The 22,290-nt window shown below is 47.7% G+C and overlaps 1 protein-coding gene and 1 long non-coding RNA gene across 10 annotated transcripts in view; one reads left to right on the top strand and one right to left on the bottom strand.

Moving 5' to 3' along the window:
- Positions 1 to 11,471, bottom strand: part of LOC147754834 (uncharacterized) — a 75,697-nt gene extending 64,226 nt beyond the window's left edge. The window contains exon 1 of the long non-coding RNA XR_015316261.1: positions 11,078 to 11,471. This is a non-coding gene — a long non-coding RNA (uncharacterized LOC147754834). The remainder of the gene's footprint in view (positions 1 to 11,077) is intronic.
- ct (homeobox protein, cut) overlaps positions 1 to 22,290 on the top strand; it is a 138,546-nt gene that overhangs the window by 15,792 nt on the left and 100,464 nt on the right. For 2 of the 9 annotated variants that reach the window (XM_022810552.2, XM_086973840.1), the window contains exon 1: positions 11,501 to 20,390. The exons of the other annotated variants lie outside the window; for them this stretch is intronic. In XM_022810552.2, the coding sequence (XP_022666287.1) occupies positions 20,378 to 20,390 (13 nt within the window). In that variant the 5' untranslated portion in view covers positions 11,501 to 20,377. Of the gene's footprint in view, positions 1 to 11,500; positions 20,391 to 22,290 lie in introns of those variants that run through there. 9 annotated transcript variants of the gene reach the window in all.

Here is a 22,290-nt window from a genome sequence, read left to right on the forward strand (position 1 = left end):
CTTCTCGCCGTATCTAGGTTTTCTTCCATTCGTTCCGTTGCTAGTAGAAAACAATGGCCTCAACAGCACCTTCCATCAACAGCCTGCAACGCTTATTCCACGAGAGATTGCCTATCCATCGAGATAGACAATCACAAAAACCACGGCGCCAGAAGCATCTATGCATAGAAATTGTAGCTTCGCTAGCTTTTTTTTTTTTTTATCATTGAGCTTTGCGTTATAGTTCAGCACGACTGAGTAGCCGTTCACGGACATGAAGCTAAGTTAGTGATAGGCTAGTGGAACTAATAGACATTGGAAGCGTTTTGAGATGAAGTCAATTTTAGCACAGCACGACACTATTGCCTTAGTTTTCATATATATATATATATATATATATATATATGGAACCCTTGTATTAAAATCATTTTAGCTTCGATCGAAACCAGTCATTAGAAAAATATAAATAACGAAGCAGCCTCCTTAGTCCCTCCAGCTTCCAGACGGACGTCTTTGTGTGCTTGCAACGCTAGTTAATGGGTGTCATAGAGCGAGTGCATCAGTCCGAAGTGCATCTGGGTTGCAGTTTGGCTCCCGCTTGCGAAAGTTTTCTGTGCGTCGCGACTGGGTTGGAGGAATGGAGTGCGAGTTGACTCGTGGGCAAACGCTTCGAGTCTTTGGCTTTTCGTTTCCTGGAACGTCTTAAGAGTGCGTGGGACTTAGCATCACGGCGGAGTTCGCGCAGAAACGACCGGCGCCGCCTTCATACTGATGAGAGGGGACGAGGTAACAAAGAGAACTACATCGGTCCCGCGTCTATTCTGAACGCCTCAGCAGGGATGAGATGGGAGAAATCGTTAGTCCTGGTCGGGCGCAAGTGCAGGCCCCCCCTCCGTCGCGTATAGATAGCCCGGAGAGTTAATATGTCCATTTATATAGTTAGTCATAATAAGGGCTGGCGTAAAAGAGCTGGCGTTGGGTTGGGGCTTTGCTGCGCAATTCGGGCGGTATCAGTGCTATGACCGCGAAAGAGGATTCAAGGGGAGAAAAACCAGGTCTAAGTCTCGCCCTAAAAGGTCTGCGTAAGGCGAAAGAAGTCTCGCCGGCCGGCCAGCTGCTGTATCCTCATCAAAAGATGGCCAATGAGATAGGATTATTTCGAGTTACTTACATAGACATCGTCTAACGGCCTGTCTACATCCGTCCGCTTGAATTTGTCTAACTATGTCCTTCATGAATAAAGACAGCGACAACAGCTCAAATGAATGCGCCGCATGGCTCAATCGTCGACCGGCTTGCGTACAGGTATAGAGATTTTATTACAATACTAAAATGTACGAAATTTCCAGATACTTCTGCAATCGAGATCGTTTCCATTGTAGACTCGAAACAGAATTGAGGCAGAAGCTCATTGAATTGAAGACATCGTTGCCCGATGCGTGCTGATCCCATGCGTTTGCCAGCCAAACTTTGACAATACGCAAAAGCTCCAAAGGAATTGAAGGGCGACATGGATAGCGACCGCCAGCACCGAGAGCCACAGAAAATGACCTCAGTGTTTTTCTTCCCGGAGGGTCTGCCGGCTTGCGAGTCGTTCGCCTGCGGGGACTGTCTCTGCAGCGAAACGCCCGCTTCCGCTGCCCGTGAGCTGCTCACCGCTGCTTCGATGCTCTGCGGTCGACCATGATGACTTTTTTGACCCGACGATTCGTCGGTTTGTCGCCGGTATCCGGCCGCGGCTCTGCCTATAGGATCCCACAGACGAACGATTTGCCATTGCTATGCGATAGGATAAAGAGAGGCGAACTGAGGCGAAACTATGGGCAACGGACGATGCCTAAGGAATAAAACTCAAAACCCCACTCCTGACCGCGTGTCACGGGGTGGCGACATACTGCTAACGCCCGTCCCCCTCTTGTCTGTATCTCGTTTGTACGCCAGGCTGGCCAGTCGGTCGGTCGGTCGGTCCGGATATTCTGTTTATTCAAAATAAATTGCAAATAAATAAATTGAGGTCGCGTGCCCCACATGGTCTAGTGCTGTAGAAGGGGCCGCTTGGGGAGTCTCCGCCTTTGCGGAACGATGCTGGAGCAACCGTCAGAAGAAAGCGAGACAAAGAACGATGGAAAGAGAAAAAAGAAGAAAATTGGATGTGAGGAATTGAGAGAATGGAACTCCGGCAAGCCGAAGTCGAGTTGCTATCGTTGTTGAGTCTTCAAACGATAGAACGGTTGCTGAACGAAACCTGATGACAGAGGCGATCACTTCAGGGATGAGACGCTGCAGCCGCGAAGCAAAAAGGATTCCCATCATGATTCGCTTGTGACGTCCCGAAGTTATTCCGTTTTCCCGAGACCGTCTGTCGACGACCCAGTGCGTCGCACCAGCGTCTTCCTTCTCGTATTTCTGGATACTCCGATACATATTGAGGAGAGGGGTCTAAGATAAAGGAAAAGAAATAAGGAAAATGGGGTGAAAGCATATTCTTGCAGCTTGATCAGAACGCGCCGTTAAATCGTCTTTGGCAGAACACTGTATGTAATGCCGGATAAGAACAGCACTGAAAAGTTCTATCTACTAAAGATCGCCTCCACGCGATGCAAACGGCGGCTCTTTCCGAGGGTCTTCATATTATTTAACCCCCATGTCAGGCCCCCATGTTCGAGTCGATGCGACAGAATCTGTTGTGATGACTGCTGGTATTTTATATAATCAAGGGTCGCCTCGCGTGGAGTAGAAAATGCATTGAATATTCCAATAGTTATAATATGATAGCTAGTTTGCCATTTTGTTGGGTACTTTGATATACATTTCGTCTAACACTTTCGATATAGATTTGTTTTTCGATATCTTTTATAAAGGTAAAGGTAAAATGCGTTTCAGCTAGCCGCAATGCGAGCAGCAATGCGAGCAGCGAAGTTGCTGGTAGCTTCGCAGTACAATCAAATATCGTATCCTTTTTCATAGAGGAATCTCCATATGACGCCTGCCTCCCTATTTACAGCGAACCCGTAACAGCTCAACGTCTGACTTACAAAGTAAGTCAGACGTTGAGCTGTAAGTTACAAATTAGACAGAAACCATCTGCGCTCACTCACAACTGCAGCACACACTTAACGGTCCGCTTTGAACGAGTAGTCTTAAGATGATATGTCCATCTTAAGATGATATGTCCAGTGATAGACATGAGGTGAGGTAGCCATTGCCTGACACAGCATTGGTGAGTAGTAATTTAGAGTAGTAGTCCATGTACGAAGTACTAACAAGAACGGAAAGATTTTGCCTGACCGAAAGAGTGAAAGGCCGTTCGACACGTTGGTTTCCTACAGAACCGCTCATCTTAATGTACCTGTATCTTTTCACGCGCAGAATTAGCCAAAACTCTATCAGGTTGCTATCCTATTTGATCCATATTGCGTGGAATCAATTCAGTTAAAATCAATTAAAATCAATGATTTTAATTGACAGAGAAATGAGCGAATATTACTGTTGAGATATGAGGACACATGAGGACACACTTAACTGGCTATTAGTCCCGTAAGCTTTCATTGTCTGTTAACTTTTGGCTATTCTGTTTGAGTTCTGAGGTTCGAATAGGGAAACAAGGTACTGGAGAGGTTCTGAGGTTCGAATAGGGAAACAAGGTACTGGAGAGATCTGAAACATAAAAGGGAGACGGAGTACTTGTGTTCCTTCGTTATTCAACCCAATAATGGCTCGCAAGAAGGACAAATCTTGGGGATCTTTTATTTTAGGGGAAAAGAAGAAAATGATTTTGGGGTTATTGGCGGCAGGGAGAAAACGAGGAGGAGTAGTGCCGTATAAGCGACCTACCAAGCAAACAGCGACAACAAGAAATGACACCACAGAGACAGTCGCAATCGACGATACGGTTGCGTAACCTAATCGGTTTTCGGTGGCGTCCTAAAGGGACTTCGATAGGCTGATCCCGGCTCCCGTCCTTTCACTTATCTGTGAAATGATCCACATGCGAAGCGGCCAGTGAAAAAAAGGAAGTGCGAAAAAATGACGCGTTACTCAAGTGCAAACAGACCAGGATACAGAGGGATTGAAAGGAAAAACAATGCGGGACACTGCTTTTCTATATCCCTCCCTATCCCCCTCCCCGTCCCTCTCACTTTTGCGCGACTCGGCATGCGTAGTTTTGTGAGGCAGAAGCCCAGAAGGAAGACCAGACAAGAAGCCATTGGGTTAGCACTGCTAGCGGCGGTACCTGTCGCAACGCTGACATTGCACACACATTAAACATCCCACAGGCACACGAAGGGGAACAGGATACTGGCGAGGAGCAGCCTCAGGGCTGACATAGCCAAAATTGCCGCACAACGAGGCAGCAACTTGTCGTCCCTATTTGCCGCTACTTCAATTCCACATTCACAAATGTAGTGATTCGGAGAGACGACCTCCGTCGCAAACAACGCGGCAGAGAAGGATAAAAGATGATTTAAAGGAGATTTTTCAACAAAAGGAGTTCGGTTATCCTTTAGACTTAGATCTGGCTGGTTTGCTGTTTGGCGTGCTTGCATGACATGGACAATTTCAAAACGTTTGTCTTTTCGAACGGAAAAGGACTCAACAACAAACATATGACCCAACAGGAGCTATATTGGCAATGTCGGGGTGTCTCGGTTAGCATCGAGGCCATAGTGATGCTGCTGCGTGAGGACGTCTCTTACTAGGATCTAGGCCCGTGACTTTGAGCAGTCAGAGGAAAGCAGCAACGGCCGCTACTGCTGCTGCCGTTGATACTGGCACGAGTCAAACTAAGGTAACGACTTTGACTACGGGACTTGTTTTTATGATTGCGTGTCTGGTTGGCGGCAGTTACCGATAAGAACAGTAGGAGTGATCTCAGTCTGAGATGTCTGTGCGTACGAACCTATATAAGCAGTTCGTATATCATCGCGTGTCATTGTAGCCAAACAGCGGCACATATACCCGATTAGAACCAGCTGCCGCTGCTCTGATTCGTCTGTGTTCGAATACGAAGACGCAAAATTGGTTGTTGACTTCGTTGCCAGGCCACCCGAATGAGCATCCTTTCTTGCTTTCTCTGGGTCGTCGAAAGAAGGATTTTTCGTATTACACTGAACTAAGTTGCCGAACAGTCGCCAGCCGTTTCGTAGCTTCATTCACTGGCTCTTATTCCGTTTCTTGCCGCCAGCTCCGTCTGAGGCAACGGTCGCATCCTTTTAGCGATGTCTTTTTGAAGGGGAAAACCTGGGCCAGGGGATCAGGGGTGTGTGTGCAGTCTTTCTCCGGTCAAAGCTGAAGGCTCATCCGCGATCCTATGTCCTCATACGCGATCAGGCAACCTCGTCCGAGCGCCACGGGCGCACACCCTGATGTCACGATGTCCTCCTCTGCTCTGCAGTAACAGCCCAGTCGGTGACCCCTAACGGAGCCCTGGCGGGATTGAAAGATCGTCTCCGCGGCCGCCGTTTCTGTCGGCATCATCGTAAAGAGATAGATTCTACCCTATGTACCCCTTTCGTCTCCATCCTCGCAGCCAGTCCGTCTTCGCTTTCATCGCTAGTTGCAGCAGATTTGGAGATTCTGACTCGGGATGACGCTGAATGACGTGGGCAACTTTTGATGGGCTGCTAGCCCACCCTTCGGAGTGCCTTCCGATCTCCGCCCGAATGCTCCCGCAGCGGCTATGGCGGCAGGAGGCAGGAAGGCCGTCAGGCAAAGGGCTAGAGAGGTGCAAAAGATTTGGGAAGATCTGCGGTAGTCGGCCATCGGCTCATCTCTTATAAAATTTCTTGGCCACAGCTGCTCCGTTCGCTCTCCATTGGCTTAGCAGTGAGCACTGATGATGACAGTGGAGGTTTGGCCAGATCAGCGCTGTACTGGCGAAAGTTTGATCTAGAAGTAACAGATGTATCATGGTTAGGTACCCAAACGATAGCGCCGTTTCGTTAGAAGAACACGGGCCGGTGACGTCTTACTCAGAACGTGCAATATCATAGGCTTCCAACCACGAACTTCCACATCCTCGCAAAAGTACCTGGTGATACCTTTGAGTAAATCCGAGTATTAATACTCGAATTGCACGTACGCAGTAATAGCAATACACACTTAGTACAGACATGCATTATTCTCAATAATCAACATTAAACCGCTCGATACGAATGTCGAAATACTTTTGTTCCGTGGCAAGTCTTCGTACGATCTGTTTCCATCGGTGAATGAGTATCGGTCTACTGGCGGGTCTCAACGACAACGCTGCATCACATTTAAAATGTACTCCTGGAGAGTCCTCCAACCTTCATGCCCAGCTCTGCGTCATTTCAGCCCAAATTTCACCCTACTGCTATTGTTAATCGTATTCTGCAATGTCCACTCCATCCGGAACGGGACAAGAGCGGCAGCCAAAGAGAGACAGCTTTAGAAGCACACAAACGACTGCCAAGAGACTTATTGACTTGACAATCACCCAAGTTCACTTCGTGTCTGTTCCGTTGATGATGGTCGAGGCCGTTGGCTGTCAAGAAGCACGCTTGGGGCTCCGCTCAGCTTTCGTCATGTCATGAGTCTGACAACACACCCGGCAGCAGGAATCAGTCTTTCCAGTATTACCATAAACGTTGTGGCTCTTGTTGTTTTTCGTTAATCAACGAGGCAGTTATGCTTTATTCGTTTGTTCTAAGCTCAGATAGTTCGCCCTTGGCGGGTCAATGATGGGCAGTAAGAGTAGGCTGGAACCGCAGCTGCCTTTTCCTCCAATCAACGGGCCTGTCAGAAAAGTGGCCGTATGCAAAGTATACGCAACGCAACGCAACGCAACGTAAACTATCATTGTTATGCTGCAAAATATGGTACACACACACACACACACGTATCGACTAGTTTTTATCATTAGTCATATACACAGATTATGAATGAAGTTCGCGTTCGCAAATGCAGACATTCGATGCTGACGTCGTGGTGAAAATGATCGGATAAATTTTAATTGATTTTACCCTATTTTTAGATGGTATTTAAGCAGATAACACCAGAAGCGTCGATTGTCTCAGAAATGTATAGCTTCTTTTTCCTGATTTCTGAACATCTGACGTACAACAGCTCACCGGCAATTTGCGATGAACGTACGTAAATTGACTTAGTCAACATGTCGAATGCGTGACCTCAAGTCAGTCATAACAGAACCGTTGCAGATGTGCCAGTAACTTCTTCATCAATGAAACAGGTTCGATTTTGCCAATATGAAAAATAAAGAAGGGACGAGAATTGAAGGCGAGGGCTTGGTCCAGCTAGAGCCTACTGAAGACTCCACTTGAAGTTTTATGGCAATTGGTATTGTAATGGGGGAATTCGAGAAATGCTATGAGCTGTCTGCCGTTGCACTACGTCTGGCCCTGGTGAATTGCGCAATCCACCAGCAGTCGCGGCCACACGAGTTGTATGCTACAGACGCTTGCACTTCGACTTGTTTCGGTTTTGCATCGTCTGAGCGGTCGGGTTTAGCCTGGTCCTCATTGGTCGCGCGTCATTCGACGGATGAAGCGCTGCGATACACCAATCCGACGTGGCGTCCGCTGCTGTTGTCGACGGTTCGCAATCGATTTCGTGTGATGCCATAGGAAGACCACGGCGATTACGGCAGCCATCGTTCCAGCCGCGGCCGCCAATGCATTTACCCATCTGTAGAAATCTATGACCATTTGCGGCAATCGTTCGTGATCGCGCCGCTGCTGACGATGCAACGGCGGTGGCAATACAAGCAGAATATGGTACTAGAAGTGGTAGTCGTAGTATCGACGTCAACTACCACCAATCGCTGCGGCGTCAGAATGGAAAACTGCAGATGGACACCAACAGAAATAACAGCAGCGACTGGAATAGCGGCGGCAACATCCATCACGCGACCACTAAAGAACGCGCGACGTCTCCGAGGGCTGTTTGCCAGCCAGCCATAGACTATCGCAACAGGCGCAATGTCAGCACGAGCAGAATCACGATCATCATTGACCGTAGATCGAGGACGTCTTAGCCACTGTCTGTCTGTCTGTCTATTCCATAGTCGACAGGGAGGGGCCTCGAAATGGGCCGCCCATCGATACGATGGCGATTGTCGTGGAATAGTCACCCTCGTTTATATTATCATTCTTGTTATTATTAATATTATCATCATCGTAGATAAATTACAGTCGTTGTAGTGGCCGTAGCACACGAAACCGCAGCAAAGGCGGCAGCTGAAGCCTTGGCTAAACGTAGCAGCGGAGTGACAGACCCGTTGGTTGATTCTTTCCAAGCAAGTGGCTCCCCGCGACAGTCGAGGGGACAGTAACTGGCACCAAGGAACGAACAACATAGAACACAGAGCTTTTCGATACTACAGATGGATACTCACAGCTACACGATACAAACATAAACTAAAACATACAGAATTATATATAGATATACAAAAATGACTCGAACATAGTCGACGAGGTACAGCAAGTAAGGAACCAGCAGCCAACGGCCGAGTGGTTCATTCCCTTTACGAACGAAAGGCGACGCATCGAAAACGCAAAGGTGGTTTGTGCGAGGGTGACGTGTGTGCTCGTCGAAACGCTATGAGCATAGCCAGTGCGCGAATAGACGTAATCGAGTTAATGGCTCTAGTTCGAAATTCGGCCTTGATCACGCGTATTATTGCGCGTATGTTTATAGTTGCAGTATACAATCCATTTACGACCTCGTAAATCGTACTACATAACATGCGAAGCATATCCCGCCGCATACCCTTTCAAATCGAAGCTTGTCGTCCATTTTTGACGCGTCGAGTTTCTATGCGGTTCCGACACCGCCAGCGACAATAGTGTGGAAGAAAGTCGACGCCAAATCCAGGTTGATAACCCCCCCCCCCCCCCGCCGTCATCCCTTCCCTGATTTTCTCGTATTGCAAGGTAAACGGTAGACAAGCACCAAGTAGCATTAGCTACCATTGCTGTCGTACGCAGACAGACAATAATGCTGCCCCAAACACATCATAAATAAGTGGACGATGCACGAAAACACCGCAATATATACATACACATGCATGTATTGCACGCGATGACAGATAGTGTACATTGCACAGTAAGATTATTTGTTTAGTTGTGTCATTAGCGCTTCTCAGACCTACGAACCCGCGTCCTCACGCACTGCAGATACGCGCCCGGAAACATTGTCTGTACCCGAGCGTTATAGAGCTAATTTGGGGTCCGTAGTGTCAAGCGATTAGGGCGTTCAAGCTATACGAGAAACTTAACCCACTCACGTACGTATGTTAGTGTTAGTTCTATGTAGCTTTTCGGTATCGCGGTTACCCCACGTGTGTATGTGTGCCTTGTATTGTCTATGATCGTCTTTTTCCATTGCTGTTCATTTGACAGATTCGATGCCAATTCAAAGCGACCACCCGACGCCCAGCGAGACCCTATGCCTTTACACAACGAGAAGGAGAAGGTTATCGCTGGTTCTAGGCATCACTTGCTGTTTTGTTGCCATTGTTGTTGTTGTCCGTCTATTCCGTCTGTGGTACAATTCACTATGGTAGGCTCTGCCTGGAGCACGCTCATCTTTGCTGCTGCTGCCACTGCCGCTGCCGCCGCCGCCGCAGCAGCATTTATAACCGCTCCGGTTGTATAGAAAAAGCCGTAGAGGAAAAAGATATCTTCTCTCGTTGTTAGTTCAGGGCAGCCATTGTCTTGAGGGCGGCGGCGCTGGTGGCAGTGGACGCATGGATTGCCGTCCGCACCGATGCTGTGCGTGTTTTTGTCTGTTTGTCTATCTATCTAGCTGAAGTAAGAAGCAAAAAAAAGAAAGTGGTGTGTCGTATTACTGACTGATACATTTGTCTGCGTATGTGTATGTGTGTCTGTGTGTGTGTGTGTGTATGTGTGTATGTGTGTGTGTGTGTGTGTGTGTGTGTGTGTGTGTGTTTGTGTCTATACGCGCGAGTAGTGTATGTCATAGCCCGAGCACGCGTCGCTTGGGGTCGCTCCATAGCCGGTCTCTGGCCCGGTCCATCGAACGAACGAACGAACGGACGGATGGACGAACCAACAACGAACGAATAGAATGGATATTTGACAGCGTTTATTACTGCTGGCCACTACTTGTTATAGATTCTTGTCTTGGCCTGCCTTTATTGGCCTATACATCTTCATCGAAGCAATCTAGATCGTCATGACCACCGTTCACAGTGAACAACAGCGGCAGCAGTACGGCCGCTGCTGTAGCAATCCACGCTGGACACCGCAACAGCCGATCGCCCGGCGAGGACCACCGATGGAGGGCCAACTATTGCTGCTGCTGCTGCTGATATCGGCGACGCAGGTCTACCGATGACTGCTTCACCCGCGGACTAACTGGCCGCTGTTGACCTGGCCATCGTCGTCGCGGCTGGCGCATACAAGTCCCGTTCGAACTGCATTGCTTGCCTCCATCATCGCTAGACAGGTCTTTATGCCAATCGACCATGGTGCTACTTGCAGTCGTCATCGATATATATATATATTATAGATACACTTCGCACGGAATTGTTCTTGAACGACAATTTTTTACTTAGGCCCAGAGTCGTTTAGTAGGCCAATCATCAACTCCCTAAGTGGCTTCACAGGGTACCAACGAAGAAAGAAAACATCATTTATTTACAGGTTTAACATGTTTTTCTCTTGTCTATCACGCCACGAATCTGTGTTGATGAATAGTTACGCCACAAGTGATTGTTAAGTTATCAGACTGGATAAAAAAAACATAACTGAATTAACGCATCGTGCTTGTAAAACTATCATTAGAAAACGGCCCATGCCAAACGAAGTATATCGCTGTTATTAGCCAGCGCGACGCGCGTTTCGTTCCTTTTCCTAGTTCTCCTTCGTAATTCATCTAACTGCTCACTACGTGCTCGGCCGTTGTTACACATTAGAATCACTTGCCTTCGAACAGAGGATACAGATTCGCATGAACTAACGGCTTTGGTTCGAGTCTCTGATTTGATCCGGATTCCATATTGACACTACATGTAGGCGGTCGTTTTTCCGTCAGAGCCGACGGACGCTTTTCTATTTTGTCTAGATCTACCCGAACGTATACGGAAACTTACGTCTATTGTAACTGCACATCATTATTGGGTTGGTAAACACCCAAAAAGCGCTCGTTTACGCTCGTGGTCGCTGCGATGCTGGTGGGGAAAGACGGATGATTCGCATGTAGAAATGGCCGCCTGCTGATGGCCGATATCAGTGCCGATGACGGTGGCAATGATGATGCATTTTTCCCCTGCTGCTGCTGCTGCTGCTGCTGCCATCGGTACAATTTGCTATTGCTTATGTGTATGTGCGCTTGATGCACGCGTTTCGAAACAGCTTCCTCACTATTATGTCGAGTCCCCCGCAAGTACGATGTGTTGTACGAATGTCTGTTGCGCCATCAGATTGACTGACTGGTTGACAAAGCGTACGTACATTATGCCTTATTCACTGCACTGATGTTCTACACCTTCTGCTGTTGCCCTTGCTACTACTGCTAGCAATCCCTCCTGCTCGCAGTACCTACAGTACGTTTTAACTGCTTTTAATTTGTGCCCCACCACGTGCAGTCATCAAACTCGACGCACGTGCGTCACGCCAGCTGGCGCTGTTACACTCTTTCCTCGTCTTGCCACTGACGAAAAGGTGGGCTAAACTGGTCCATCTAGCCACACTGGCAAACAGCGTGGACACATCGCCATCGTATACAGTTACCCCAAATGGAACTAGGACCCGGGACGTTAGTCGAAGGCTGTAACGGTGGCAAGAAATTGCTCTTGTTGCTGCGTTGGACGCTGCTTTTATTGCTGAAAAATGTTTTTTTCTTGTTCATGCTGTTGTGCGCGGTTATTGTTGTGGGAGGAATCGATGCGACGTAGGTGGTACGGCTAGCAGCAATAACGCAAAACAACAAGACCCGCAGTTATCCGCAGCAAGCCCGCTTTCATCCCTTGTCGTTACCTGTTTTGTCTCCGCCATTAGTTGGGGCTATATGCCTAAGGAAATAGATGGAGCTACTTCTCTGACTAAAATCAGTGGTAACAGCCGCTTCGACTAATGGAGAATCCACGTCGCTGCGAAAGGGACAGCGTGTATCTTTCGTACTGGCTCAGCCGCAAATAAAAACCGCGCTCTGCAGTGCTGACGGTCTTGGTCGTTACTGGGAGTGGCCCGAGCCGATCAGGCAGCGAAGAGGCATTGCGTAGCTGCATAACGGATACAGTGATGACAGCAGCAGCGGCCGCAGTCTACAATAACCAGTAACCGGGTAGGAAGTACTGAACCAAACCGCCGTGGCGCCAGACAGAAGCAAAATAAACAGAAACAGAGTCGGAGAAAGGAAGGGAAAATGGGGCGTAAGGGATAGCTAGAAAAATGGGCGATAGAGAAACAGTGAATCCAATGACGCTGCCAGACAGTGCCCACCACAAGAGTTGGCCACAGGCAGGAGTCGGCGACGGCCAACACTCGAATGCTGCGGCAGGTAAAAGGACTAATATGTATGTATATCTTGTAATGGACATTATCATGGGGTGATAGTGAAGTTTATCCAATAATTTTTCTGTTGTTGTGTTTGTTCATCCCCTCCAACGCTTCTCATTGCTTCATTCGGATTGGCCTCGAGCTTCCGCTTTGACCGTCTTTTCTGCCCGTACTGACGCGGCGCAGCGACGTCTACGGGGATTCATTCTGTAGTTCCTTTGCCGTCGTTGCTACTACTGCTGCTGCCGCCGTTGCTGATGGTTTAGGCCGTTCAATCTATTTGAAAAGAATCGATCACCCTGAGATGAGCGCATCATCGCCACGGGGGAGCAACCGGGCGTCATTTTACTGGGCTTCGCTCTTGGCCAGAGAAAACCAGCTAAACAAGAAAGTGAGGCTGAAAAATCGTCTCGTATATACGAACATCAAGCAGACTGTGAATCAGACGACTGTGAATCTACCCATAGATACATACACTGGCACATACCGATTTGTATAAATGGATAGGCTATGCAGATGTAATACTGCACGTCGCGCAACCCAAGGTGTGCAGGTTGATGGACAAGTGTTTATAAAAGACGTCTCAACATCAGATCAAAGGCTTTGCGAACGTCAGTCCAGTAATCATCAACATAGTCGGTAGTAGCTGTACCGGGATCGTGAAGGTTGAATGGGGTGTAGCAGAGTTTTGGTAACAATTCCTACAAGAATATGTAAGGCTCATTGGTCATATTTTTTACTAACAAAAACAGGACATCGGTAAGAACAACGAAGAGCTCATATATTTTTTTGTGCTATAATAAAACAACAACGTATATTGCGAAATTTGTAACATATACGTGATGATCTTAACAGCAGTTTCATATACTACGCGCGTTCTGAAACCATTAGCTGCAGCTTGTAAAGTGATGTCTCTATTGGTGAGTGTAAGATAATGATAGATCTAGTGAAAACCAACTCATTTAACTACTAGGGGAATCGGATCTCACCAATAATTATCGCACTAAGAAAGTAATGACCACCACCGTCACCCTCAGTGAGGTCGAAAAATAACGAGGCATTTTAATTTAAACATTTATGCCTGCTATATTTTGAATGAATAACCCACAATGCCTTGTTTTGTAAGGGGAGCACTCACCGCGCAATAAAGCTCATGGTTGCTCCGCTAGTAAGGAAGGAATCCAGTGATTAGCAGCGACTCAAGCACATCCAATGCTCGTCCGATCTATCTGCGTAGCGTTGTACAAACAGAGATGGAGGAACATGGAGACGCAATGTTTTTAAAAAACGAACTCATATATCAACTGACATTCGATGAGGACAAGAGCAGTATGGACGAGTCTTCATCGAATTCACCGCCGATTTCCGGTGGCCATCTGCTCTTTCCTTCGTGATTATTCGGCTGCCATCGAATCAGTGTCTTTGTCCGATACATGAACGCTTTAGCTCCAATGCAATGCTAAATGAGGGGGACTGCGAGCAAAGGGGTAATTGCTTAGGTGCTTTATGAGGGTGTGCAAGCAAGCGTCTCCTGACGTACGTAAATGCCCCTGGTGACTCGGTCAGTTAATCAAATTACTTCCTTTTCGTTTGCCTTGCTGTTTCAAAGCAACGTTCGGGGTAGCATGGCAGCTGTTAACCACGTTTATCCGCTAGTTCTGATTCAGTCATTTATTGTTACCCTACAGTAGTTGTTTTGTAAGTGGACGCAAGAAAGAAAGAGGAGCCGAAAACCATATAGGTTGCTGAAGTCGATTGCGCATTTAACAGATCGGCAAAAAAAATATCGGTCGGCCGAAATCCACTGGGTGTCATACATGTACGTGGGTTTGTGTGGTTATCTGTGTTATATAGCCAGTTCTTGCTAGTACGATTTTATGTAGATAGTTATTCAAATTCATACCTTTCGTCGGGTTCGTGTTCTTGAGGCTTTAAGATATCGCTAGGTGAGTCAGGTATTCTGATTTTTATTTAGGGAAATAAGGGTGTGTGTTAGCATTTTTTATTAGAATATTTTCATATAGCTCTTTTGTTATGCATGTATGTATGTATGCGTGCGTGTTCGTTGCTTCTTTTATCAATGATGTCGATGCGATGACCGGCTCACCGTCTCTTCTCGACAATATCGTTGGTCTTTTACTATATTAGACTTACTATAGATCAACCAAATCATCACACATCTCTGACTTTGTCAGTGAACGTGCTTTGTACAGGTTGTTGTCGTTTGTGTTCTTGTTGTTGTTCACGGAGGTTTAAGCTATACTTTTTGTCGCTCTTTATATTGATGCAGCATCCAAAAGGGTCGTTATTGGGGTCGCAATCGTTGTTGCTGTCGACGTATCATCGTGTATCGCGTGAAAGATCCTCGAGAGTAGCGTGGTGGCTGTTGTGGGGACGGGGTGCTGGCAAGCCCGATTCCTGGTTCTCGACACTCTGTTGGGCTCGGGTCCCTCCGGAGTAGCGCCGTTGCACAGCCACTGCCGTAACAACGGCACCATGTTGTCGTTGTCCGTATCGCCCACGCCAGGCCATGCGTGGGTGGGCTGACGGGCGTTTGACTGCTGGCCGCTCACTCGCTATTTCAGTCCGTCAGCTCAGCTCTACAGTGACTTGACCAGATCATCGGTAGGCCGATACGCTTGCGACGGGCCATGCTATTGCGCGTATAGAGACGAGCTCGCGCGCACAGACCAGGCAAAATTAGTCGCCAGCCGCCTTCACTACAGATGTAGCACATTGACAAGCGGACTCACGAGTACGCACGCACGCACGCACGCACGCACGCACGCATGCACACAGACACACAGGAACTTCGGCTACGGCGGTTGTAGCCGCCATCGTCGCTGAAATGGACTAGAGATTCGTGTATAGACAAATGCATCCGATCAACTATGGGAGCATACCGATGATCTGTGGTCCGTTCGTAAGGAAAGCGTTCCCACTTGTGTGCATGGCGACGGCGTCATTTTGTTGATGCTGTTGTTGATGCCATGCGATGGCGGTGGGTATTTCTGCTAGCTTCGTTGTTAACACAGCCGCTCAATGCGATCGGTGGTACGGCTTGAAGCATGAGTTTCCTTACAGGCTGCTGCTGCTGCTGATGCTGCTGTTGATGTGGCTCGTGCTGATCAGACTGTTCTCGGGGTATAGTTGTTCTGATCCGTAGTTGTACAGCACAATTCAGTCATCAACAAGTACTACGATATAACGGTGTACTGCTGGTGTTCATGGCATGCTGTTCTGGCCAGCGGCGTTGTAAATGCGCGTAAGCGACGCTTGGCTGTTCCCGGTCCACTAATGCGTACGCAATACGCTGTGAAAATCGCGGCATCATTCGTACATGCTGCTGCTGCTCAGACTACAGTGTCTGATGACTCTCATCCACGCATCGGTTTGTCGATGTAAGTATTGCCGGATCAGTACTGTTAATGCAGATCGTTACATTGAGACTCGCCAATTACAGAATTATGAGCATGTCAATCGGCCTGAACAGAGCAAGTGAACGGCGTTAACCCGCGCTTCAATTGAACTCCGCCGTCGTCGACGGTACCGATAACGTTGGTGGATACGGCTGGCACAATATGTGATTGCGCCAAGGGAATATGCAAGTAACAGAACAAAGACGTATCAGGCGAACTAGACAGGTAAATCAATACGTCTATATTTTTCTTTGACACTCAACAACAGAGAGAATTACTTACGACGGTGGCGAACATTAGCCACCAACACGGTGCAGCATGCAGATGGGAAATGTTTTCAACGCTACTTTCCTCCAAGACCCGCTTATAATAATCATCTGTAATGAATCACATTGATGCATGGTAACGCCAGCCCCTAAGCACGAGCTGGCCCACCTGGCCAAAACATATCTAGCATATAGCAACGTGTCGACAGTATGAAAAAATATATTTATTTAAATTTAATTTTTATTTAATTTAATTTAAATAAAATTTATTTAAAACTACACATTTTACACTAGCCAGCATCGATTTTTAATAGATAGAGGGTACGGTGAAGCGTGTGAACTAGACCGTCTGGATTAGCCGGGACACCTGCAGCAGCAGCAGCAGCAGCAGCAGCAGCAGCAGCAGCAACAGCAGCAGCAGCAGCAGCAGCAGCAGCAGCAGCAGCAGCAGTAGCAGCAGCGACAGTAGTCGGCAGCGTCGGTGTCGCTGGATCGTGAATTGATATCGATGTTTCTATGCAAGACCACCGGCAATACGGTGTTTCTGTTTTAGATGACGATCGGAATCGGTAGCGCGAATTTCAATCGCAAATTCGCGGCAGGCACGGCAAATTCCCGTCCGTTTGAGAGATTCTCTATTCAATTTACTCATCGCGGAAGAAATCAAGCGGGTCGGATGCTGTTAAGTAAAACACTACCTACCGAAGTATCGGGGCCACTGAGGTAGCAGTTCGACGTTGAAGACGATAGAGACAACAGCTCAGAGTGAAGATTCACGGCGTAGCTCTCTTCGAATCGAAGTCTCGTTGTCTGTTTAATTTTGCCTGTTGACTTCTGTCGGCTAAACGATAGAGCTAAGAGAGTAACAAGCGACGATTGGCTTCTGAACTGGAATTCATCGTCAATTTCGGATGCACGGATTGTGGGTGACGCCTTCCCCCTCGGCTGGCTCGTCCCCTTAAATAAAAAAAATGAGCCATTTGACGTATTCTGCTTTACACGTCGCACAAAACACACTATTTGGAATTAAGCCTTGTGGATGTCAGGTACTTCGTAGAGGCATGGGCAATTGCCTAATACAAGACGAATTACTAGTAGGTCTCCAGCTAAACGCGGTTTGGTTTTTGGGAATTGGCTAGTACATTGCCTGCGTACGTCCCAGTTAGCTTAGGCAACATACACTCGAAAGATGTCACGAGGTTTGATCAGCTAAATAAACAAATCCGACACAATTACAATTCGCGGTCAGTCCATGGTCATGACGCCAGGAAGTGGCAGCTTTTTTTCTTTCTCACCTGCTCATGCATGTAAATACTTTTACAGCAATATCGGATTGTTGTCTGCTTCCTGCCTGCCTTTCCTCATAAACCCGTATTATATACGGAGAAAGCACAAGATCGTTCCGACTGATCCCAAGTCTACGTTCGGGGTCTGTATCGTCGGTTTGCCCCGATACCAAGGTAGTGGCCTTTCCGGAATGATTTGCGGCGCCGTTTGCGTGGGACCTGCGTTTCGTAGCTACAACTGCTGTTGATGCTGGCGCTACTTCGGCTGAGGTTGTAAGGCATAACGGCGCCTGCGGTCTGCTGTTTGCCTCCTGGCAGACACGAAGGCCTCGATGGGCTGCGACGGACGATGGCCAGCGACAGGCTCCGTGCGTGGCAGGACCTAACCATTGCTATGCTGCTGCTTCCACCCGTCTGGTCAGTGTCACGAGCTTGGACGCATCATACATCATTGGATTATCGGTCATTATGGGAGCAAGGGATATATATGGACGAGCGAACGAAAGAAAGAATCGTTGTAAACGACGACGTTTAGGCAGACTAACAAAGCAAGCAAGCAAGCCTCTGCAGTGACCTGGCCGCTTACTGCCGCTCGAGACATACCGAGATATATAAGACAACAACAATGAACGAACGAACGGAAGAAAAACGAAGACGGTGAACGACGATGCCGCCGCTGCCGTGGCTCTGACTGGACGTGGAGGCTGAAACGACCACTGGCAGATGACCCACGTTACGGGCGCCAGTAGCGGATCACCAGACAGCTGTTTAATTTGTCCTCATAACCGGTCGACTAACCCACATTTAGTCCCACACCCCGAGGCGGCCCCCGGGGGTTCCTAACCGCTGCTCAGCCCACGCTGGCCATCCTCAGAATGTCCGGCAAGATCAGTTCTCCTGTCCCAATCTTCCCGCACGCCGAAAGGGGGTAGCCGGGAAAAGCTTCGGCTGTGTCACGCACCTTGCAAGCTCGAACTCACAATGTGGTCGATAGATATCGCGAATACCGGGGAGTCAAAATGGAGGACAAACGGGTGACTCAACGACGTGGTAAAGCAGTGGTTGGTAGCCGGGTAGTCTGCCAATAACCACACGCGAAATCCGCGCCGGTTTTGTCCTTGTCTAAGGAGCAGAATGCTCGGTCACACTTAGACCAGTAAGAGCATCATCGAGAAAAACCGAAAGCCAAAAACGATCCGAGAGGAGAAGCCAGTTAAACGAAAAGAATGAATGAAACGATTCTTTTGGCCATTTCGCCCGTTTCTTCTTGCTGCTGCTGCTAGATGTTTCTCACCACCACTTGTTTTTTTTTTTTTTGTTTATCTCTGTCCCTGCACAAGTGTTAATTTCTCCTCTTTGCTGGCGACCTCTGCTTTTCCCCTACGCCCCCATTCCTCAACTTGTTGTTGATTGCTCCCTTCCTTAGCTATCACCGCCATTACCAAGCCTATTACTTATTATTATTGGTCAATAATAACGGGTGGCAACAACGTACAAATGACACGCCAACATTGGCCAATAATAAGATCCGACGTGAACGGGACGAACAATACGGCAGATAGTGCGGGCGGCCATCAAATGACTCATAAGACAAGACAACTAGTTTTCCTACTCCTGCTAATAGAGCAACGAACCAGAGATAGGAAGAAAGCGACAGAAAAAACTAGCTGATTGCCACTACTACTGAATTGTGTTGTGGTAACACAATTTGAGAATCCGCCATAGCGCGGCATCACCAGCCATAGCGGTCGGCGGCTGCACCACTAATGGACAGACGCAGAAGACGGCCAACTAAACAATCGAAAATACAATACAACGCAGTAGCCATCCATGGGATGGCTACATGCATGAATGTGCACGAAGTTCCTCCTCAACAAATGATTTAATTATAAGCGAGAAACCCCCGAAAAAGTTCTTGAATAAAGACTGGTAATAATAGCGTCAGCCGCGGTGGCGCTCAGCCGCGGTGGCGCTCACGTAATTGTCGTGCTTCATTAGAAATGTTACAAACGTGCAGCGATTGGCCGAGGATAACCCGAATTTTATAGAAAATTCGGGTTATCCTCGCTGTTGTACTGCCCACCGGCGTCTGACATAGTATTGTATCGGCAGGTTAACTGTCTCTATTAATAATGGGCCGAATAAATGGCAACGATACCGCTTGTGCTGTTATGTTGTCTCTCATCTTGCGAGCGTCCTTCTTCTATAGTACCAAATTAGAGACTGATTGAAGCGTTGCCGGCATAATTGTGTTGCAGGCTTTGAATCGATGAATGCCGATGATGAAGGATTGAGCTAGCCGGTAGTGACAAGTAGACCCGATGGACTGGAGACAATTGATGACTCACACACGTGAATCATTTGTCGCCCATCGTAAATCTACGAATGTTTGTCCGATGAATATCAATACGGGCTAATAAATGAATTTTGTATTTCAAAAGTACGACCCATTTATATTTGCCAGACTCGTTGTTTTTGGAGGAACACTACACACGGTGAAGTTCCATTGTCTTATTGACTCATTTGACGCGGACACACACACAGATCCGCAGACATGTTAGTGTCACTTTGGCAGAGGAAAAGGGCAGACATTATCAGGTAATCGAACAGGTATTTATCTATCAATATCTCGCTGGCGCAGCGAGTAAGGCCTCATAGAGGGCCGTCGTCATAATAACCCTCATCGGTGCATTTTTGTGCACCCGGCTGCCGGTCGAGCGCCTCTTGTCTAAAAAAAAACAAAAAAAAAAAAAAAAAAAAGTAAGATCATTAAAATTAATTTGGGTTGTCCACAGGCAGACTCCTGCAGTTTTTTACGAAGGCTGGAACGTTCGTCTATTCGATGGTGTATTTTTGTCAACGTGTCTGTCTATCGGAAGTATGCGGCCATTAAAAATAATTCGATGTGATACTGCCGTTGAATGGACGAATTAGGTAAGCCCGTTCGACCCACCCAATCAATAAATTTAATATATAGTATAGAGAGGAAGGGGCCGGAAGTGCGTAGAAGACGCTATAGCGTTTAACTGAAACTTGAACAGAAACACAAACAAAAACAACAGTGACTTGGCTGGCTTGGACTGAACGGCGGGTTAGTGTACCCTACATTTCGACAATAGTCAGCCGCAATCTATTTTGTAATAATAGCGAAAAACAAAGGGCAATACATCTTCGATGACAAAAGATTTTGCTTATCCATTATTCTGACGATCATAATTGAAATTGTGGACAGAGTTGAAGATTCCCAAAAACGATATCTACAAGTCTTAACAAATTTAATGCCAGCGAGCCATTTGGGTTCATATTTTAACGAATTTTCTTTTTATCCATTAGCTAGGCTTTTTAGTGACGCTGGCCGCGCGACTGCTGCATATCGTGTTGTTCTGATAGAGCACGGAACCTGCCATATGAACTATGGACATATAGTTTTTACTCACCCTGCGTCTTCTACGAGCGCTCTCCTTGATTGCCGCTTTACCCGGGAGAAGTCATCGAGTGCGGCTTAACGCCACCACAGAATTTAGCCCGCGGCAGCGGTGCGTTCTTTCACTGTTCGCCGTCCATTATCTGTTTACATCTCGCAGACTTGGTCTAACCGCCTACATCGGCCATGGTCAGGGGCCGATGGCGGCCAGAACGTGCCGAATAGTGGAGAAAAAACCTTTCGCTGCGGACGAGAGTTAATGTAAAATTAATTAAAGCTACTGGTCCTATTCGTTCGCCAACGGCTGGTACCGGCCTACCACCACTCTCACTACAGCCTCTGCGACTAGGAAGGAGTGTTATTTGAACACGAGGCACGCCTGCAAAGTCTGTGAGTCTCTTAACCAACGAGCGCACGTAACAGTCAGTCCGTCCGTCCGTCCGTCCGTCCGTCCATCCGTTCGTCACAGCAATGATAGTGCAGAAAAACCGGTGCACTCACATGCTCGGACACTTCGAGAACCAGACAGAATCGAATTGTTCATGATGACGGCTAGAAGCAGGCTTCGACCTCGAGTTTCGGCGCTTGTTTTTCTTGCGCTATTTAGGGGACGCGCGCTTTCTTAACGTGTTAAGCAGACTAAGGGTAAAAAAATATCGGACGGATCATTTCGAATAGCAATATTAGCTATGATTGACTAACTATAAGCATCGCCAACCCTGTTATAACCCCAGACCGTGGTGAAATAAAACCTTGAATCCCCATGCGACACGGCTCGAACGCATTCACCTAAAAAATCCTTGCCAACAGGCCGCGCTTGGCAACAAACTAACTACAAGATGATTTAGCAAACTCGGACATGGGCATGTTCGAAGGCTGTTGGATAGCTATTGGTCGACCGATTGCCGTGGAAAGCAAACTGTCGCCAGAGCCTTAGCGACCACGTTAACTTAGTACGGCAGTGAAATGGCGGCATCGTGCGTGCTCTGAACCCCTAAACGAGCTAATGATAGCGAGCCGCCATCGAAACGAAGCTTCTGTATTCGCTCGTGTTGACGCTACCTGCTTCGATGTCATTTGCTTTACGCCTGCTATTGCCGTTCGAGGCAATAGGCCGTTTCGAGGGACTCGAGGACATCAAGGAATTGTGGGAGTGGGCCTAGAAGAGGAGAAAGCAACTGTGGATGCTGCCACCTTTCATCATTACAGACGGTAGCAGAACAGAAAAATGGCTGGGCGCCTTCAGATGACGACTGGATCATAATTCGTCGCAGATTGAACATTTGTTTGGTTTGGCGGACAAAAGGTTCGACGTAACTTCGACACCACAGAGGACCAGAGCGGTGAAGAGGAACAACGACAGGATGAGAGGAGGAGAGAGACAGAAAGGGAGAGAGATTTTACTGACTT

Source organism: Varroa destructor, unplaced genomic scaffold (assembly GCF_002443255.2).
Source record: "Varroa destructor unplaced genomic scaffold, Vdes_3.0 BEIS01000006.1, whole genome shotgun sequence".
In the NCBI taxonomy this organism is placed as follows: Eukaryota; Metazoa; Arthropoda; class Arachnida; order Mesostigmata; family Varroidae; genus Varroa; species Varroa destructor.